Genomic DNA, 22,521 nt, shown 5'->3' with positions numbered 1-22,521 from the left:
CCCACCCCACTAGCCTGCTTTCCAGCTCTGTTCTCCTGTGCAGGGCAGCCAAAGAAGACCCAGCCAATCATCTGAGACTCCAATCATCTGGGACTCAGAAGGCAGCAAATAGATGGGGGCAGGGCCAACCAGAGGTGGTATTTGCTGGTTCTCCAAACTACTCAAAATTTCCGCTACCGGTTCTCCAGAACCTGTCAGAACTGGCTGAATACCACCTCTGCTGTCCATCTATCATGGTACAATATTTGCCACAGCAAATACAGTTTCAGCATTAATGTGCAAAAATTATCTCCAAGCCATATGAGAAAGAGGATTCTTCAGAGATACAAATTCTGCATCAACGATCAGTTGTCCTGTGTCTGTGTTTTTGTAGGGTGGGATACGATGGTAAATGAAAGCTTCAAGGCCATCATATGGAGGACAAATAATTGCTACATAATTATTTTTTTCCACATTGTTGTTTAGGGACCAGATGGCTCCCCAGGACCTATGGGTTCCCCAGGACCTCCAGGAGAAAAGGCAAGTTGCTGTTTCATTCATTCAGAATATTGGAGAATATTCTGTGGGGACAAAACGGATCTCATAACTTTTCAAACATTGGAAGATATCTTAGATAGTTGATTTTATGAGTGATTGAGACTCTCAATCATCCAGGTCCAGGTTGATTTCAAAAGTCATTTGGATTTTCTTGGTTTTTTTTTTCTTTGAAAATGTTTTACATCTCACCCAAGCAGCTTCTTCAGTTCTTCTTCATTTAGAAAGAGCCTGTTGAGGCACATGTTCTGACCCAGGCTTCATCCAACTTAACAAAACACAAACTGAATGTAAACGTAAAACCTTTTTTTTTAATGCAAAGCTGGAAGTTACTTGCATTCCCAGCCAAAACTAATTAGACACAGTTCCTCCAGGTGAAAGCACGCTTTTCAGTGCTGCAGAATGCTGTCAAGAAACCGGTCCAATTAAAGCTTAACACAAACCAACCCAAAAATCCAGAAAAAAACTGACCAGAGTACAGATCTTCACGATGCACTCGGAGATTATTGAACTGCTTTGTTTCCTGCAAAGCTTTTCGTCATTGGGGACTGACTTTTATTCCTTATGGGAGGGGCAATCACCTCCCAGTCTTACTCCCGAGTTGCCCCTTCTTCTTCAGCTGCTCTCACCTTCTAGCAGCTCTGCGCACCTGCACACTGGGAACAGGCTCCCCTGGGTCCTCTGCCTCACTGCTGCCAGACTCCAAAGGCTCCGGAGGCAGCACCCTACTCTCAGATGGTCCTGGCCCCATCCCTGCATCGGATGCAGGACCCTCGTCCAAGTCCTCCCCGGACTCCCTGACTGGTTCCCTTTCGTCCTCACTGTCCGATACCTCTGCCGTCTACACCAGCTGCCAGCGAACCACAGCAGCACAGAATGCACTATTGCAAGCTAATACTGCTGACTGTCAGCAATTCAATTCTCACCAGCTCAAGGTTGACTCAGCCTTCCATTCTTCTGGGGTTAGTAAAATGAGGACCCAGATTGTTGGGGGCAGTATGCTGACACCTAGAGGGGACTGTAAAGCACTACGAAACTGTATATAGGTGCTATTGCTATTTTCTAATTTTAAAAAAATCAAGAAAGTCTAGTTGTCTTTTTTGGGGAAAACATCTTTGGGATATATATGAGTGATGGGTTCTATGAAAGGGGAAATTCTAAAAACTGTTCAGCTTTCACTGAGGCTCTAAGAGATTTCTTAAGATTCTGGAGTTTTGCTTTATTTTATTTTCCTCTCTGAATTGATCTTGGTGGTCAATTTGGAAAAATTGGGAGAGGGATGGATGGAGATGGCATATTTATTCCCAGAAGGCCATAGTAGTTCTTCAGACCTGGAGAAGAGACAGGACCTGGTATAATGACTGTACAGAGCAAGGGTCTTCAAACTTGGCAAGTTTAAGACTTGTGGACTTCAACTCCCAGAATTCCTGAGCTAACATGACTGGAAAAGGAATTCTGGGAGTTGAAGTCCACAAGTCTTAAAGCTGTCAAGTTTGAAGACCCCTGGTAGAGCAAGGACTTGATTTCAGATCTTCCTCATTCAAGCATCTTACAGATTCTAACACAGTATCATCTTTCATAGGGGAAAGAAGGTCCCCCAGGACCTCAGGGACCCCCAGGATTGCCTGGACTTATGGTGAGTATAAATAATATTTGTAACTATTGATGCAAGATATCTGGAAAATGAACAATATGTCTATTGGCTCCTGAAACAGTTCAACTGGAATGGAGGTGCCACATACATATATCAGAGCAAAGGAGAAGCATGTGCGGATGTCTACAAGTTTTGTTCCTAATATCTTTTTATCCTCACCCCCATGTAGTTACATAGCATGTTAAGATAGTAGACTGTGGACATATTGTTTGGCATTAAAAAAAAACCCTTTTAATTTGAATTGGCATGCATGCAATCAGATTTTAACTATCCTGTTCTAAACTTGGTGATACAATACACTGAAAGAAAGATAACTCAATTTGTGGAAGGAAAAATATAAGAGGAGGAAAAGGTAAAGATAAAGGTCTCTCCAGGTAAGGAGAGGGAAATCTATTAAGGTATTAAGGTAATCCAATACCATGGTGACAGAAATAATGCTTTTCTTGTTGACAAGTCCAAAATCTCCACTGTCAAACAATCTTAGGAAATCTTTTTACAGCCCTGCTTCTCATCATCTCAAAGATCTGTTCCACCCACAATCAAGATTATTAGCCAAGATGAATTCATATTTTTGACTCAAAATTGTTTTACAATTGTGCATGAATATCTTTACTGCTGTGTTCAATTTTCTGCAATCCTCTCCCACACTCAATCTTCTTTTCTGACTGAGACAAGGCTATTCAAGGGTCAAAGCCATCCATCAGAATGAGTAAGGAGGTTGGAAGCATGGTGTCGGGGCTGCAGAAAGGAGAGGGTATTCCAGGATTCAGGAGGCGAGATGGAACAAGCATTTCAACCACTGGGAAATAGGTTTACTAAACAGCTCTGGAAGAACCCTACTGTTAGAGGAAATATCCAGGGCCAGTTCCAATCCGGGAGAAAGGCACTGGAGCAGTGGTGGGATTCATTTTTTTTTTACTACTGGTTCTGTGGGTGTGGTGTGGCAGGGAAAGGTTACTGCAAAATCCCCATTCCCTCCCCACCCCACTAACCTGCTTTCCAGCCCCATTCTCCTATGCAGGGCAACAAAAGAAGTCCCAGCTGATCAGCTGGGACTCAGAAGGCAGAGAATAGATGAGGACAGGGCCACTCAGAGGTGGTATTTGCCGGTTCTCCGAACTACTCAAAATTTCTGCTACCAGTTCTCCAGAACTGGTCAGAACTTGCTGAATAAGACCTCTGCACTGGAGACAAAATGTAGGCTGGAGGCTGATTGGAAAGATGGTTTAATGATGAAGCAGAACCACATGGGTTTATGGCTCTGGGCAGCTGACCACATGGAGTTGAGAGTGGGTGGCTTGTATACATTATCTTGGGCTTTGCCCTTGAGCTTCCTGTTTCTGTGCAAGAACATTTGTTCCATTGGCTGTTGTAGGGGTTATAACTGGCTCTGTAGGTTGTCTGAGCTCCCATGTTTGATTGAAGGTGATGAAATGTCCTTAGGAGATTGTGCAATGTAGTGAGCTCTGTGTCTTAGTGGGTTAATCCTATTATGTCCTGAAGGATCATATCTTAATCCCATCACCCTGGAGCTAAAGGTCTTTTGTCTTGTAAATAGGTTGGCCCAGTCTTTCTTAATGGGCACAAAATATCTGCTGGGAGCAGGGAGCTAGAGCTTTGAGTTTCTGTCTCCCTTAGGATTTTTATTTCTCTTTTAGGCGAAATATAACATTCTGCCTTTTTAATATTTCCCCAAATATTTCATTCTTTTAGGAATGGGGGGGGAGAGGGATTGCTAACTTTCTATACTACAAAACTGCCTTACAGTGTTTAGGGACCAAATGAACCAATAGTTAATCAACTTGGTTTTTAGAGCTCCCTGAGGTTAAGGAGGTATAGGGGACACACTGATTTCAGATTAGTGGTGTACTCCCATGTATGGAATGGCTGCAGATTATATTCACCATGAAACCAGGACCTCAACTATATTATCATCTTTAGACATCTTGAAATTATTATTTTTTTAAAAAAAGACTGAAGTGTGTGTGATGACTTAGGCCAACCTCAATCTCTACCCAATCTAAGTGAATCCGTTCTGCACTCATGAATCTAGTGATGGCTCTGGATCTTGATTAATAATGATGGATTTGCTAATTACGTGCCTTGTGGTGAAAGTTAATAGAACTATGAAGCATGTGGGTGGTTTGAATTTTAGTACAGGAATATAAGCAAAACCTCAGAGGCTGAGTTAGTAAAATGTAGAATCATAACTGGAAGAGTATATACACCAAAAAGTATCATGTCAAGCAGAATATCGATTTTTGCCAGGTGTATGAATATGAAGGTACATGTTAGCATGAGGCAAAATCACAAGGTTGCATCTCACTTATTTTGGCTGTGTCATCTGGGGGAATTCACTGGAGAAAGCAATTGTGTTTGGAAGGATTAGCGGTAACCAGGCCACCAAAGAACAGGGTGGTTGGACATCATCAAAGCTGACAACAGCCAGAGCATACAACAACTCAAAGAAGTAATGCAAGATCAGAAGTTGTAGAGAGACCATAGAATCATCAAGTGTCAGACATGGGCAGAGATATTTGGCAGAGAAATTTCCTGACTGTTAGAACAATTAACCAGTGGAACAACTTGCCTCTAGAAGTTGTGAATGCTTCAACACTGGAAATTTTTAAGAAGAGATTGAACAACCGCTAATCTGAAATAGTATAGGGTTTCATGCCTGAGCAAGAGGTTGACCTCCAAGGTCCATTCCAACTCTGTTATTCTGTTATTCTGACTGAATAGATAACACCATAATTATATTAGCATGGAACTAACCTGCAGTAAACTCCATTAATGAACTCATTAACCACTTTTTGCTCCACTGTTAGAAGCATGGCCCGATACGTTTGAGGTGTTTATCTATGAAAAGAAAACATCATTTCAGAGAAACAAAGTATTATTTGGTGTGCATGTACATTATGCATTTGATTGGCTGAAGCAATGAACCCTAGTTAATTGTTTTGACTTGCTCCTTTTCATACAACCTATTTTTTTTTTCTTTGTGGATTTTCCACAGCATGGAGTTGGCAGGTTTGCTACTGGGTATAGTCTAATTTTGTCTAATTTTCCTAAATTAGTAATATTTGGTCAGGTTTTTTTTCTTTTATTCTTACAACCCTCTCTTAAAAATATTGCAGAATGTCTTTGCATTTTTAATCTTGTTTATCTGTTTGGCTTCTGTTTTAGGGTGTAGCTGGAAACGATGGCAAAGATGGTAAACCAGGATCACCTGGGGAACCAGTAAGAAGATAGTTTGTTGTTAATAAATATACCTAACATTCTTTGTCACTGTTCTTTGTTTTTTAGCTACCATGTCACAGACTCTTCTTAAATTCATAAATTTGCGTGGGGGAATACACTTTTCATGCCATGCTTTCATACATTTATGAACTCAGTGAGGGAACTAAAATGGCATTTAGTCTCAGAAGAAAAGCTCTGGATAAGTGAGACCAATGGTGATTGAGAACGTAGATCAAACAAAGTCAACATGCTAATTAAAGTCTGCTGCACAGGAAGATGGAGAATATTCCTGGTTTTTTTCTTTCAATTTGCCTTGACAAGTTTATTTGATCACAATCATAGGATTAATCTTGTGATTTCGAATCTTAGAAATATTATTGCAGTTCAGGCCTTTAAAAATGCATTCTTGTTTGTTTCCCCCTAATTTTACTATTGTAAATGAGTTTATGTTCAGTACTTTAGAATCAATTTCTTCTCCCTCTTCTCCTTCTCCTTCTTCTCCTCCTTCTTCTCCTTCTCCTTCTCCTTCTCCTTCTCCTCCTTCTCCTTCTCCTTCTCCTCCTTGCTTGTAAAGCAAAAAAAAATCTGAACAAAGATACACAGGTGGCTAGAAAAGATGATAGGGGAACATGTAGATTTTAAAACTGAACTTTTTTATTAGGTATAATATCTGAAAAAATCAATAAGAAAGTATGTATTTAATATTACATGTCTTAACAGCAGCGAGGATTATATTTGCACAATATTGGAAACGTGAAGATATACTGCGAGATGGAGAGATAGTCAGTAAGATACTAGATTGTGCAGAAATGGATAGATTAACATTGAAAATTAAGAAGATGTAGAATATTATCAAACATTGAATTTATTTTGCCACTGGTTGGAAAAAAGGGGTGGGGATTAAGAATGTAAATTTGAATTGTTAAGCAAAATAAATACCCAGACAACTCGATGTTTATTAAGCACTAAGAAATGTAATTAATAGAAAATCACTTTTAAAAAAAGAATCAATTTCTATTTAATGTATCCTGGAAAATTAGGGTGGATAGGGCTTCATTTGTTTTCAGTTGGGTGGCCTTGGGCTAGTTACTCTCCCTCAGCCCAACCCACCTCACAGGGTTGTTATTTGTTGTGGCCCATCAGCAGACAGCAGAGTTGGTGGCAGACTCAGACAGTGAGGAGGTTGGGGAGGAACATGGGCCAGTCCTGGAGTCTGGGGAAGGCTCTGACAAGTGCTCTGTGTCAGAGGCAGAGATGGAGCCAGGGCCGTCTGACAGTTATCAGCTGCCTTTGGAGTCAGAGATCAGTGGGGCAGAAGAACAGCTGGAGCCTGTTCCCAGTGTGCGTATGCTTAGAGCTGCCAGGAGAAGGGAACAGCTGAGGAACAAGGGCCGACTTGGGAGTAAAGCCACAGGTGGATGGTGAATGGCCCCTCTCATAGGGAATAAAAGAGGAGCAAAAGGGGAGTAAGTCTTTGCAGGAGACAATTAGTTCATTTTGGCATGCTTGCCAAGTGTTGCAGCATCTGAAATATATAGGCCTGGCCCTTCTCAAAGCCTGATAAAGGTTTTAATTGGGAATTATCGTGAAAGACTGTTGGCCAGGACTTTGTTGGAGAAGAAATTAATTGTAAATCAAATAAAAGGGGTTTATCGGGACGAGGACCCAGCTTCATGCTGTTGAGGGAAGCCTAGGTCAGAACATTATTGTGAAAAAACCCGGAAGAGGAAAGGTATGTTGGATATGTTTGCCACCTTTAGTTATTTGTGAAAATAATAAAGGCAGGATATAAATAAGTAAATAAGAACTGTATTACATTACTGCTGGTCAAAAGAATCCCAGAGCTCCATCAGAATGTGTTCATTTTTGTGTGGCATTGTGCGTTGTGCAAACCATGCCAATGCAGTATGAAAATTTGATTTATGGCTTAGCAGTGCAAGAGTCTATTCTAAATGTGCTTTGTCTATTTCAGGGTAAGCTTGGAGACCCGGGGCTACCAGGCCAAGAGGGTGGCAGAGGACCACCGGTAAGTCTCGTTACAAGCTGTTCTGGGACACAATAAATAAACCTTTTCATTTATTTATTTAACATACATCATGAAATACATGGATAGCCGCAGTAATGATGTTTGAAAAGAACACATAGTGATATGATACACATAAGAGGAAGATGTGTTTTGTAAGATGTAAAAAAAAGGAGTTCTATACTAAGTTGTAAGTTACATTTCAAAATATGTTAGTTCATAAAATAAAACAAATGTTTTATATCTGTCCCAAAGGTGCTTTTTCAAGAGGCAACTGGACTGTCTGGTTTTCCTTTGAAGACCTTTCACTTCTCATCCAAGAAGCTTCTTCAGCTCTGACTGGATGGTGGGGAATAGAAGGATTTATACTCCTTGCAGACAGCTGGTCATTTGCATTCTTTTTAGAGAGCCCTTGAGGCCACTCGGAGGGTTATCTGTGTCCTCAATGACCCTTTCAAAGGATGCAAATAATCAGCGGTCTGCAAGAGTTAAAGAAGCTTCTTGGATGAGAAGCGAAATGTTTTCAAAGAAAAACAAAGTCCAGTTGCCTCTTGAAAAAAGCACCTTTGGGACAACCATGACCTGGATGACTGAAAATACACACAAACACACACACACACACACACACACACACACACACACACACAGGTCTTGGCATGTTCGGGTCTTTTCCTGTATAAGGTTGAGAGCATCTTGGCAACGTTTCAACGAGGTCCCACTCGCTATCTTCAGGCTGGTGCTTTCGACTTTGTGCTTGTGCGAGCAAAGCGTGATCGGAGCTGCCACCTCCCTATATATACTGGTGGGGAGGTTGGCTGTGTTGTCATTTCTTGATTGGTTGATGGAGTTGATGTTTGCAGATTGGCTGTCTTTTTCGTAAGAACATGTGTGGCTGTGTATCTATCAGCCTCCTGTGTTGTAACAACCTGGGTAATGGGCTGTGCAATGACCTTCTGAGTTCTATTGTTTTGACATCCTGGGTCTTGTGCTGTAATCTCCTGGGCCCTAATGACCTGGGTCATGGGCTGTGTGATGACCTTCTGAGTTCTATTGTTGTAACATACATATTGTTGAGATTACAACACAGGAGGCTCATAGACACACAGCCAATACCTCAGCCACACATGTTCTTACGAAAAAGCCAGCCAATCTGCAAACATCAACTCCATCAACCAATCAAGAAATGACAACACAGCCAACCTCCCCACCAGCATATATAGGCAGCTCCGATCACGCTTTGCTCGCACAAGCACAAAGCCGAAAGCACCAGCCTGAAGATGGCGAGTGGGACCTGGTCGAAACATTGCCAAGATGCTCTCAACCTTACATGGGAAAAGACCCGAACACGCCAAGACCTGCTAATTGGACAAAATCGGCTTTTCCTCCTGCATATACTCTCAAATGGCTATAGCTGGTCACTATATGATCCATTGTCTGACAAGGAACACCACAGTCACATTCAGGAGAGGATACTCTACCCCATTTAAACACAGAGTCTTGGCCAAGCCAAACTATGTAAGGTATGGGTCCTATTCAGAGTTTTCCAGCACTGTCTGGTAGCAGTTAGGGGGAAATGTTGACTTGTTTTCCCTCCCAAGGAAATCACTCTGTGGCTGATGTACAGTTTCACTCTCAGTGACTCTGGGCAGCTTAGAAAGATAAAATTTCAACACAAAAACAAAAAAACCCACAAAACTTCTCTCCTCCCCTTCTCCAGTAACAACAATCAAATGAACCACTTGATGGACTCCATCCCACCCTGGGGCCCAAGGCCTGTTGGTAAAACCAGGCTTTCAGGGCCTACAGAAAGAGTGTCCAGGTGGAGGCCAATCTTATCTCCATGGGGATGATGTTCCACAGGGAAGGAGCCACCACAAAGATGACCCTTTTTCTTCATGCCACCAGGTGGAGTTCTTTAAGAGAGGGGGCCTGTAACATTTCCTGCTTCGTCTCTCGGGTCAGGTTGGGTAGAGGTGGTTGGGGAAAGACAATCATTCAAATAACCTGATCCCAAGCCATGTAGAGCAAGGGTCTTCAAACTTGGCAAGTTTAAGATTTGTGGACTTCAACTCCCAGAATTCCTGAGCTAACACGACTGGAGGAGAAATTATGGAAGTTGAAGTCCACAAATCTTAAAGCTGTCAAGTTTGAAAACCCCTGATGTAGAGCTTTGAAGGTGGCAACCAACATCTTGTATTGGACCCAGTATTGCTCCATAATATTGCCCAAATATTGTCTCACCATGGAACTCATGCTGTGTGTGTGTATGTGTCTGTTATATTCCATGTGTGTCAGGCTCTGCCTTTAAACTTAGAAGCAAAGTAGACACCATCTCAAGGAAATGAGATAGTGAGATATAAAGAGAAAAGGAATGTGGGAACGGAGATTAAGTCAAAGGCTGGGAGGAAGTTAAAGAACCATTTTCAGGGGTCAGTTTTGGAGGGAGAACGTTTACACATTTCATTTCCTTGTTTCAGGGTTTTAAGGGTCCAAGGGGAGATGCAGGAAGTCCTGGCACGAGAGTAAGTAATATGCAGTGGTGTGATTCAACTGATGTAACAAGCGGTTTGGTGAGTGCGTGCGCACCAAACACGCGCTTGTGCTCTACATTTTAAAAAGCTTCTTTTCAACTGAATTGCTTACCTTCTACTGCAGCCCCAGTGACTAAAACAGCTGAGGCGCGGCAAAATGCTCTGATGCATGAATCAGCTGTGTTAAAAAACCAGGAAATAAAGCACAGGAAAGAGCAGGTGGTCAGGGCCAAATGCTCACCGGAACTACTGGTTTGCCCAAACCAGTCCAAACTGGTAGAATACCACCACTGGTAATATGGCTATGCACAAGAATAATTGGGGTGCAAAATGCATTTTTGGGAGGTCACTGTTGCCCCTTATATCTTTGGGGCAGAGAAAACACGATCCACTGGATTTCTGAAGAAGAAAATGTAGACATTGAGACCATGTAAATAATAATCAACCATGTTCCTTGCTGAAAGCTGATACGGAATTTTGGTGGGGAAAAGGATGTAGCATGAGCATCTCAAAAGCATTTCAACCCTTGCCTTATGTTACCAGTGCCAAACAATAAAGCATAAATAAAAGTTAATCACCATGGAAATGAGATGTTTGATGGAAGCTGCTGGAGTGACCAGAAGACATAAAATCAGAAATGAGATCATAAAAGAAAGAACTGGCAAAGAACCAATCTTAAACTGCATATAAAAACAGCAAATAAAGTGGTTTGATCACCCGGAGAGAATGTCATGGGATTCCATACCATACAAGACATATACAAAAAAGAGGAGAAGCCCAAAAGAACACGAGGCACAGCCAGAAGAAGATGGAGAGACAACATCAAAGACAGACTCAGCAACATCAATTAACAATAGTTGAGGCCTCCAGAAGAGCCAGAACTTTGTATCTACCTCGACACCTAAAGCAGTAAAAGAGGAAGTAAAGAAGAAGACAAAAAAGGATGTAGTAGCACTGACATACATGATAGAGCATGTAGAATTTTCAAAGGGGAGGATTTACTGTAGTCTAAATTTTGTTTTTCTTTCTTCCATCCTTTTTCTTTACTACAGGGAGAACCGGGTCAACCTGGAACTCCAGGCCGGGAGGGGTTATCAGGAAAAGATGTAAGTGTTAAGCACAATAAAAGCTCTAGGTCAACTTCAAAGGTGATTAAAAGTAGTAGTAGTAATAGTAACAATATTTCTTACATTTTCTTCTAAATGTCCGTCATCTGACAATCATCCTATTCTCTCAGCCTGATTTATTTTATTAAATTTGTATCCTGACTCCCATCGACTCCATAGCTCATCCCCCTGTTTTAACGTTACAACTTAATCACAAATAAGCACTGTTAAGATAGATAGATAGAATTCTTTATTGGTGTCCAAGTGTGATTGGGCACACAAGGAATTTGTCTTGGTGCAAATGCTCTCAGTGTACATAAAAGAAAAGATACATTTGTCAAGAATCATAAGGTATGACACTTAATGATAGTCATAGGGTACAATAAGCAATCAAATCATACTAGGAAACAGTCAATATAAATCATAAGGATACAAGCGAGAAAGTTACAGTCATACAGTCACAAGTGGGAGGAGATGGGTGATAAGGAGTGATGAGAAGTGATGAGAGTTGTTCCTGAAATGGCCTCCAGAGGTAAAGACTAAGGAAGGAAAGAGAAGGATTGTCGGGGGGGGGGGCATGATAGCTGTTTTCCAGTCCTTAGGCTATCATAGAAAAGAGGGGATTGACTTATTCTTCAGAGCACCAGAGGCAGAACAAAAAGTAATGGGTGGAAACTTGTTAAAGAGACATCCAACCTAGAAGTAAGGAGAAATGTTCTGACAATTAATCCATAGGAATAATTTGCCTCCCAGAGTTGTAGGAACTTCATCACTGGAGATTTTCAAAAACAGCAGGGGGTTGACCTAGAAGACCTCTGTGGTTCCCAGGCCCATGATTCTATGTTGTAAGATGCCTGCCTCAGTGGTGGGATTCAACATTTTTACTACCGGCTCTGTGGGCGTGGCTTGGTGGGCGTGGTGTGGCTTGATGGGCATGGCAGGGGAAGGTTACTGCAAAATCCCCATTCCCTCCCCACCCCACTAACATGCTTTCCAGCTCCTGTGCGAGGCAACTAAAAGAGACCCAGCCGAACAGCTGGGACTCAGGAGGCAGAGAATAGAGGGGGGCGGGGCTAGTCAGAGGTGGTATTTGCCAGTTCTCCCAACTTACTCAAAATTTCCACTACCAGTTCTCCAGAACGGGTCAGAAGCTGCTGAATACCACCTCTGATCTATGGCCATCATAAGACAGATAACATTGGCTGTCTGAGATCAGGAATAAGTCATGAGTTCTAAGATAACTTTGGCTATGATGTATGATATTTTTCAATGAGGCTATGATGTATGATATGTTTCTCTCTTCTATTTCAGGGAGATCCAGGACCCGCAGGACCAGAAGGCCCCCGAGGACTTAGAGGAATAGCAGTAAGTTACTTTGCCTATTTAATGAGTTGCTCTGATTCTAGGAGACACCTTGCAGTACCCCAGTGTTCAGGATAATCTATGTATAGATGGTACGCTGTATCATAGTGAAGATGTTGTGAAGGGAATTTTTTTTCTTTGGTTGGCATTAATTAATGTTGATTGCATAGAGCAGAGACTTCCTTTCCTTTCCTTTGGTAGATATTGAAAATTATTTAAAATATGATGGATTTGGATGTTGCTGAACAGTATGACTTTTAAGAGAAGCAACAAAAAGGTCTTTCGTTACTTATAAACAATCAATCTTGAATGTCTTATGTAAGTTTCGTGTTATTTTGTGGCTGGTCACCAAATTAAACCAGATGGCTGTTGCTTGATATCCAAAGGCCGACAGAGCAGTTTCTCTCTTAACCTTGGAGTAAAGTGTGGTGGGACAAAATAAATTATCCAGACAAGGAGTTTCTGGTCTTAGGACTTTGGTTCCATTCATTGGAGTTCTTTATATATTTTGAGATTGATTGTTGTCCGCCTTTCTTTAGGGCAAGACTGGACCTCCAGGTGCACCCGGGGAACCTGGTCCTGCAGGTAACCCAGTAAGTACTGTATTTACCATCTTCATCACAAGCATGAACTCACAACAGCTTGGGAACAGCAGTTATATGTCTATTGAAATTCTGAGTCATCCACGTCATGGTTATCCCAAAGCTTGCTTTTCCAAAAGGCAATTGGACTTCCTTTGTTTTTTCTTGAAGACATTTCACTTCTCATCTAAAAAGCTTCCGTCAGAACTCAAGAGTCAGAACTGAAGAAGCCTCTTGGATAAGAAGCAAAATGTCTTCAAGGAAAAACAAGAAAGTCCAGTTGTCTTTTGAAAAAGCACCTTTGGCATAGCAGTTACACTGAGGCCATTATGCACCATGATGTCATTTTGTAATCGGCATAGTTAGCCATGTATTATTTGTGTCATTTGCATGATAAAATGCAAGACATCAGTTGTCCCATCCTGGCAGATACCCTGTTTTCCCGAAAATATAACCTACCCTGAAAATAAGTCCTAGCTTGATTTTTACATGTGTGCCCAATATAAGCCCTAACCCCCAAAATAAGCCCTAATTAAGATCCCACCCACTCCAGAGTGCATGGGTAAAAATTAAGTTAGGGTGGGGATGGGGGTGGTGGTGTTGACCTACTACTTACCTTTGGACAGTTGTAGCCAGGCCTCTCACACCTCAACACCTGCCTTGCGAGCCCATTTCTTCTGTAGCTGGTAAGGCTGGCAAGGCTTTCCTGAAGGCCTCTGTAGCTGATAATAAAGCTCTGGATTAATCTGGAGCTCTGTTGTTGCCTGAGAGACCTTCAGGAAAGCTTTTCCGGTTGCAAGAAGAAGTTCCTGAAGGCCTCTGACAGCGAAAAGGAGGCGGGTGTGATGCACGCAAGTGAGGTTAGGATGACATCCTCCCAAAATAAGACCTGGTGCCTTTTTTGGTGGCAAAAAATACAAGACAGGGTCTTATTTTGGGGGAAACATGGTAGTTGTATATAACAAGGTGGTAGGAGTAGCTACTATCTTAAGTAGGCCTTGATTTTAGCTGCACATTGAGAAAAGCTCCAGAAGTTAGTGTTCTTCAGTTGACATAGAAGATAGCCCTCTTCTATGCCATTTTTCTGGAAAGCAAGCTATATACTGTAATAATGTATTTTAAAATAAGAGCAGTTCAAACACAAGCTTGACAGCCATCCTTCGAGCGTATTTAATTGGGGTTCATCTGAAATGAGCAAGAGATCAGACTAAAATATTAAGTGGATAGGAAATAGACCAGAATAATCCCAGAATTTCATCCATGGCAAGAAATGTGAAAGAATTCTTTGGGGACTTATGGGGAGTTAGAGGTCAAGACACTGTGATAAAATTGGACATATTCTTATTGGAATCAAATTGCCCTTGTCAAAACTCCAAGAAAGAGCATTCTTAAGATGTCTATAATCTTATTGATATGTGAAGATAAGTATAGCAGTTCCTGGTTGCTTTTCAAGGCCAAATCAAAGTGCTCTTTTTGATGTGCTAAGGCTAACATTCATTTGGTACAAACTATTTGCAAGAATATCTCTTCTCATATAGATAATCACATCTGGTTGCAAAATTGTTGATTTGGTTGCAAAATTGTTGATCTGGTTGCAAAATTTTCATATATTATGAAGGAACTGCTATTGAAGCTCACTCTTACCTGCTCTCCTACCCTTTCATCCCAGGGCTTAAAATGTATCTTTTTAAGTCATTTTGAGATCTAAAAAATATACTATAGTCTAGAACAGGGGTAGTCAACCTTTTTATACCTACCGCCCACTTTTGTATTTCTGTTAGTAGTAAAATTTTCTCTAACTGCCCACTGGTTCCACAGTAATGGTGATTTATAAAGTAGAGGACAAAACCCCTACCACCCATCAGGAAAGTTGGAACTCCCACTGGTGGGCGGTAGGGACCAGGTTGACTACCACTGGTCTAGAAGATCCATGATGGTGAACCTATGGCAGGCATGCCACAGTTGGCACACAGAGCCATTTGTGCAGGCACGCGAGCCCCAGCCAAACTTACCTCACTGCACATGTGTGCACCTCCTATTTGAGGCCTTTTACCTGTTTGAGGTCTTTTTCGGCCTTTCAGAGGCTCAAGGGAAGCCTCTATAGTCTTTGGAGGCCGAAAAAACAGGCCCATTTCATAACTTCCTATATTTCCAGAAATACCAGAAGTGACAAAATGGGCCCATTTTTCGGCCTCCAAAGGCTGCAGAGGCTTCCCTTGAGCCTCTAGGGGGCTGAAAAAGGCCTTAAACGGGCCAAAAATCAGCTGGGAGGCATGCGCATGCACAGTGCAGGTAAGGGGGTGGGGGGATTGCGCACACATGCGCAGGGGGCATGGGGGACATGCGCATTGCCTTCTGGGTGCTGGTATGTGAGCATGTGTGCGCAAGCACGCATGCAATTTTCAGCGCAGGAGCCCAAGAAGGTTAGCCACCATTGGTCTAGATGCTTTTAATATCAATATCGTAGCAAGTCTGCCCGAGTTATTTGGGAGTAGTTGACATATGCATTTGTAATATAATCTCAAAATAACTTCACTATTTTTGATTACTGATTTGAGGGCCAGTTTGTGGATGTAGAAGCCACAGGAAGCTTGAAAGTTGCAGAATATCCCTACCTGTCCTAGATGAAAATTCTCCTTTTAAGGAGAAGAGAGTCTGATGTATTGATTTGTCCACATCAAGTGGTCACAAGAACCAAGAGACTCCACATTTTTGCACAGGTGTCCCAAAGAACTATCTAAAATTAATACGCTTCTTCAAAGTTTTGCTTAGAGGACATCATCAGCATCTCTTATGCAAGTAATAGGACCTATAAATTTAATAAATAACTAATAAATAGGTTTGTAGCATGCTTTACAGTCACTGAGGTAATACGCAAACTTTACCACTTTGATTGCTTCTGGCAAGTCAGTTGTGAAAGAACATGGCTCTTGACACTAAACATCATATTCTTTTGCACTGAGAGTGATCAGACTACTTTTTAGTCCTTACATCTTCTTTTTTTTCATCCCAAGGGCTCCAAGGGAAGCAAAGGTGAAACTGGCAGCCCAGGTGTTCCTGGTTTCATTGGGCCACGAGGTCTTCCTGTAAGTAGCAAATTGATGATGATCATGCTAATGGTAAAATAAAAATGTAGAATAATTAGGAAGTCCTCATTAAGGTAAGGCAAAGAGGAATCTGAGTTGGGTTTAACTCCAGATGCCTCTGCAAGAATATTTTTATAGCTTCCTTCATAATAGTGCTGAAGGAGTTAACCATTGCTATCTTCCAGGGTATCCCTTTGATTTTTCATCTACCTTGGGATACCTTGATGTTCTCCTAAACAGTTCTAGCCCTACTTACTTCCTAACCCAAGACAAGGTTGGCCTTTCCTTTCTGTTGGAAAGGGGAATATATTTATATTTATTTGCTATTTAATGAAGCTAAATCTCCAAAAAAGATAGGTGGTTAAGAAATGTGAAATATGAATGAATGAATTAATTAATTAATCACTTAAAGTTAAAATCTCCATGGTACAGTATTTTTCTTCATATACATATATGTGTCTGTATTTCTGCATCTTTGTGCGTATGTCTGTGTGTATATGTATGTGTTATGTCTCATCTTTACAAAGCAGGTGAAAAGTCCAAACTTCCACTGAATACAAACAAGCAAGCAAATCCAGCAATTATAGAGTTAACTCCTTTGAGCCAATAAAGTTCTTGGCAGTCTCACACACGCTGTTTGCCAAGTCCAATAAGAGAACAGGAATATAAATCACACAAGCTGCCACAACACAGAATACTCGAAGCTTCTCTGAATAAGTCACACGTTGTCCCGTACGAAACTCTGAGAGCGAACACACCCACTTTTATTCCCTGTGGGGTGTGTCAGTCACTCAGCTCAGTCTCTGATTCGTCCCTTCCTCCTGCATTGCAGCTCACACTTTTGCCTGCGACGCTGCCTCGCATCAATCCAGCATTCCTCTGCTTGATTCTCTGTCAGAGGCTCCAATATGCCCTCCTCCTTTTCCTGATTAGCCTCAGGTTTTCCCTCTTGGTTATCTGCCGACACCTGAGGCACAATCAGGGAGGAAGGCATTGCCGAAGAGGAAGGTCCTGGGGAGGAAGGCATTTCCAATTCCTCCTCTTCCCCATTGTCCGAGTCTTCGTCCTCTAACAATGCAGGCTCAAACCTCAGAGCCACAACATGTATGTATTTACAAATACATGTCAATTAAAAAAAAAATAGATGAACAAAGCAAGTTTAGAAAAAATACCAAAAAGTAAAAAAAGAAAAAAAAACTGATTAAAAAAACCTATTAAGTTTTTGATTTCCCCCTTTTCATATAGTTTGTCATATGCAATATTTGTACATGTTTAGACCCCCTTATAAAACCAACCTGAAATCCAGTTTTTCCTCAGCCTTGGCTGCTATAAGACATGTGAATTCTGGAAGTTGAAGCTGACAAATTAAAGTTACGAAGGTTGAGAAACACTGTGGTAGATTATTTGCTATGCTGCATAATCTGGTTTATCTTTCTTTTCCGTAGGGAGAACCAGGTGAAAAGGGGTCCCCAGGGAAAGAGGTAAGTATTTTGTTACATTCCTCGCACAAAAATGCTGACTTATTAGTGCTACTAAGAATGACTGCAAACTGCAAACACCTTTAAAAAAAAAAATCTGCTTGCTACTACAAATGCCATTATAATTCATGTATGAATTGGCATCCTTCAGTCTCAAGAGACGATGGTATCGTGCTTTGAAAAGAGGTCCTAAAACAATATCTAGTGTGGTTAAAAAGGCCAATTCGAGAGTGGCAATCCTTTCCACACTGAAGACAGATACCATCTGTCCCCTGTCCAGTCCTCAGATCTTGCTGGACTTTGCCTCAGCCTACTGAATGAGTGTCTCTTCTTCAAATTGGAGAAGGCCACGCTGTGTCTTTAGCCTCCAATGTGAACAATCAGAGATCGAGGTTTCCCAGCTGTTGATGTCCATTCCCAAGGCCCTTAGATCCCTCTTGCAGATGTCCTTATATTGCCGCTGTGGTCTCCCTCTAGGGTGCTTTCCCTGCACTAATTCTCCATACAGAGATATTTTGGAATCTGCCCATCGGCCATCCTCACGACATGCCCAAGCCAGCGTAGACATTGCTTTTTCAATAGCATATACATGCTAGAAATTCCAGCAAAAATTCTGCTTGCTACTACAAACACCATTGTAATTCATGCAATATAATTAATTTTCCCTTTCACATTAGTACCTGAAAGAGAGATGAGACACATATACACACAAAGAATTAGCTTTATCACTGGTTTTTGGACCCCCTCCTCTCTTTTCAGGGCACCTCAGGGAATCCAGGAGAACACGGACAAAAAGGAGAGAGGGTAAGTATGAGAGCTTCATTCATATCCCAAAATTTCAAATCCAAGCTGACAAATGTCAATGTCAGCTTTCTGTGACACTTCAAAGCAGATGACATGCAATCACATTGTACTCACTCATAGATAAACAAATTCTTGCTATTTGACGTATTTCTGAATCAGTTTCATTCAGTTCATCATCACCCCAGCGACAATTTCATAATTTCCAGGATTCTCATCTCTCTGACTTTAAATTGATAGCCTCACCTCCTGATTGCAATGGATGAAGCACTCTGTTCACCCAGAGAGGGCACTTAAAGAAAGTTAGAGCTCTGTGGGAGATGAGTGACTCTGTTATCTGATTTCCCACACGCACACCTAAAGTAGTAGGGACTGGTCTATCCATACAGCATTTATAATGGATCTCTGCTGAAGAGTTATCACATTTTATTTTTGCTTAATTCCAGAGCCAGTTTGGTCTAGTGCAGGGGTGTCAAACTTGGGGTGCTTAGAACTGGCCCTTGAGGCCACCTTGGAAACAGCATAAGATTGGCCCTGGTGATCTCTGCCAACAAAAATGGAACTCGGGAGGGCCTCGCACAGCCCTCCCAAGCACTGTTTCCACTGGCAGAGGGCTAGCAAAACAAACTAAAAACAAAACAAAAGGAGAAATGTTTCCCCTTTTGCATTTGAGCATGCAAGAAGGGCAGTGGTGGTATTCTACCAGTTTGGCCCCGTTCAGACAAACCGGTAGTAAAAAATGCTACTGTTCGGCCGAACTGGTAGATCACCTCTCAATGATCAGCTCATTCTGACAATCAGCTGTGTTGGGATTCCCTGTCTTACTGCTTCGCCCAGGAGGCTTCCCTGAGACCCAGGAGGCAAAAAAACAAAAATCCAGAATGTGGGGGGGGAGGGTAGTTAAAAAAGAAGAAGCCAGGCCCACCCAGTCACATGGCCATGCCCACCTAGCCATGCCCACAGAATCGGTAGTAAAAATATTTGCATCCTACCCCTGAAGAAGGGACATGAAAGGAGAAAGGGAAAGAGGAAAGAAAAAGAAGCAAAGATGGGAAGAGAGCAACGAAGGAAAAAATAAGGAAAGAGGGGAAGAAGAAAGGAGAATGAGGGAAGGAAAAAGAAAAGGGAGGGAGGGAGGGAGGTAAGAAGGATGGAAGGAGATTATAATGAGAGTGAGGGTGGGTCTGAGGGAAGTTCTGCCTTAGCACTTGGCAACTACAGGTACCTCCAACATGAGTGACGTTGAGCTGGCCAAGCCCACTCCAGCCCCCTGAGATCAAACTCAACCCTGATGTGGCCTCAATGAAATCAAGTTTGACACCCCTGGTCTAGTGGTTAAAGCACTAGGCTAGAAACCAGGACACCGTGAGTTCTAGTCCCATCTAAGGCATGGAAGCCAATTGGTAACTTTGGGTCAGTCTCTGTCTCTCAGCCAATGATGCTAGGTTCAGGTAAGAAGCTGGTCAGTAAATCCCCTAGCAACCAATAGATGATCTGAAAAAAAATGGACCCTGAACTTGCAGGAAAATGTGAGGAGGAGGAGGAGGAGGAAGACCACCTCGAAGTGAGATAGGTGGCAAAATCAATCAATCACTCAGCCAATCAAATAAATAAATCAGATTTTTTTTTTGTTTAATCCAATCCAATCTATCCTTTTTTTTTCCTCCACCAGGGAGATCCTGGAACTAAAGGTGAAAAAGGGCCAGCAGGAGTGAAGGGACCACCAGGTGATCCAGGAGTTCCTGGCCGCAAAGGACACACAGGATTAATGGGTCCCTCAGGACCAGCAGGAGAATCAGGACAAGTTGGACCTCCTGGCCCTCCAGGCCAACCTGGATTTCCTGGGCCCAGAGTGAGTTTAGAGGGAAGTGTGCTTTGGGTAGGCTACCCCATAATGTCTGTCACTGGGAGGCCCAAGGAAACCAAATGACAGAATATGTGGTGAGGTTATGATGCAAACTCTGACCTGATCGTATTTTTGTTGAAATCATGTCTGGATGCAGATGCTTCTGAATGCATCTTATCAGCTATATATTTTTTTTTAACTCATCACTTATAAAAATGCAGCTGAATATTTAAAAAAAACTATTGCTGGATAATTGCCCGTTACTTTATGTCTATTTCAACATGAACCATTCATTGTTATCAATTACTTTACTTTATTGTCATTGCACCTCGTACAACGTTATCAAACACCATCTTCAGTGCACATCATGACCATGAAAATGAACACAAACACACATCCTTCACACTCCACTCATTGAACCAGAAACCCCCAACACCACACCAACACTGCACTATACAGTAGAATTCTGAAGAGCTACTGCCCTGGGATAGAAGCTGTTTTTCAGCCTATTTGTCCTATATTGTTGAGGGCCCTATGAAGAATTTGCTAAAGTATTTGGAATTCCTGTGAAGGGACCAGTTTGAAGAACAGCTTCTGGAAGAAATGAATTTTAGGTTTCAGGTTTTCTTCAGCATCCTAAAATGCCTTCAAAACCACTATTGCCATCACCAAATGGATCTATTATAGCATTTACAGTACATGCTATTAAGATAGAGTAATATATAGGAATAAGCTCATGCTTCCTTCATGAATGATTCAAACTTCTTCTTGTAGATATAGTATGCCCAACCCTTTCCTGTATTAAAATTGGAACCATTTAGAATTATTACACAATAGTTACTCCTAATCTTACAAAGTTTTGTGACCAAAGGCCCTATGAAGTCTTTAAAAATGCTAGAATGTGCCTCCTAAAGTCTTTTTTTTAAATGTTACTGTGTTACACATTTTAGCTTTAGAAAGAATGAATGCATTGTCTTACCTGCTTAAGAAAGGGAGTTAAACTCATTCACAAGTATCAGTATTTTAAGCTCTAGTGTCTTAAGGCATCTTTTTTGTCTCCTAGGGGGATCCTCCATCAACAGAAACATTACGAAGACTCATCCAAGAAGAGTTAGGGAAACAACTTGATGGTAAGGACTTGTATTATATGATGGTAAGGACTTGTATTATATATCATTCCAACATGTTAGAGAGGATCAGAAGGGGAACGAACGAATGAATGAATAAATGAATGAATGATGGAAGGAAGGAAGGAAGGAAGGACTTTTCAACTTTTCTTTTACACTGTACATCTAAATGGTGCTATGCTTTTTAATTTTGTCTCTAACTTTCTCTCTTTTTTACGTGGATTTTATTTATTTTTATTTGTAAAGCATCTAATGTCATGGCAAAAGTAATATATAAATTTGATAAATAAATAAATAAACAAAATCCTTTTGATTCCATCGTATTGTTTTCAACTCCTAGCAAACATATAGATAATAGATAAGATAATAAACCCCTTTACCACCCTTCAAATACTGTATCTCTAATAACTGAGCTTCTCAGGAATTTTAAAATTCTTGCCTGTCAATACTTTTCTTGTTGACTTTTCACCTCCGATATCTGTCTTTTTTTGTAGCTAAAATTTCTTAAGCCTTTTTTTGCATGCTACATTGTTGTTGTTGTTTTTAACTTTCTAGCTCTATTTTTAAAGAAACCCCCTCCCCATCTATTTTGTTCTCCATTTTCAGGAGGAAACAAATTATATTGATCCTTGTTTGGAAAACAGTTTCCAAACAAGTATCAATATAATTAAGATTCCCCATCGCTATTCTTTCATGCCTCTTTGATTTGGTTGCACGAATTAGATTTGTCTAAGGACTAGGAATGACATGATAGCAGTATTCCAGTGTTTGAGGGGCTGCCACAAAGAAGAGGGGGTCAACATATTCCCCAAAGCACCGGAAGGTAAGATACGAAACAATAGATGGAAACTAATTAAGGAGAGAATCAACCTATCGTGGTTTCGAGTAATGGGCCTAATTGAACTCAGGAGAAATTTCTTAACAGTTACTACAATTAATCAGTAAAACTGCTTGCCCACAGAAGTTGTGGGTACTTCATCACTGGAGGCTTTTAAGAAGAGACTTAGACAGCCACTTATCTGAAATGGTATTGGTATTGGTAAATGGTATTACTGAGCAGGGGGTTGGACTAGAAGACCTCCAAGATTTCTTCCAGCTCTATTCTGATTAGTACTTTGCTTTTGAGAAGCGTATTCTTCTCTGTTGGATCAG

General features: G+C 41.4%; 1 protein-coding gene across 1 annotated transcript in view; it reads left to right on the top strand.

Annotated features, from left to right (window-relative positions):
* Positions 1-22,521, top strand: part of COL22A1 (collagen type XXII alpha 1 chain) — a 231,925-nt gene that overhangs the window by 197,097 nt on the left and 12,307 nt on the right. Inside the window, exons 52-64 of the mRNA XM_087962222.1 lie at positions 466-519; positions 2,117-2,170; positions 5,375-5,428; positions 7,401-7,454; positions 9,929-9,973; positions 11,035-11,088; positions 12,400-12,453; positions 12,990-13,043; positions 16,046-16,117; positions 17,563-17,598; positions 18,355-18,399; positions 20,069-20,248; positions 21,306-21,372. Coding sequence (XP_087818348.1) covers positions 466-519; positions 2,117-2,170; positions 5,375-5,428; positions 7,401-7,454; positions 9,929-9,973; positions 11,035-11,088; positions 12,400-12,453; positions 12,990-13,043; positions 16,046-16,117; positions 17,563-17,598; positions 18,355-18,399; positions 20,069-20,248; positions 21,306-21,372 — 823 coding nt within the window. The remainder of the gene's footprint in view (positions 1-465; positions 520-2,116; positions 2,171-5,374; positions 5,429-7,400; positions 7,455-9,928; positions 9,974-11,034; positions 11,089-12,399; positions 12,454-12,989; positions 13,044-16,045; positions 16,118-17,562; positions 17,599-18,354; positions 18,400-20,068; positions 20,249-21,305; positions 21,373-22,521) is intronic.

Source organism: Notechis scutatus, chromosome 3 (assembly GCF_049901735.1).
Source record: "Notechis scutatus isolate UNSWTSFEM ecotype Mainland chromosome 3, rNotScu1.2, whole genome shotgun sequence".
NCBI lineage: Eukaryota > Metazoa > Chordata > Lepidosauria > Squamata > Elapidae > Notechis > Notechis scutatus.
This window is presented reverse-complemented; position numbering and strand designations above follow the sequence as displayed.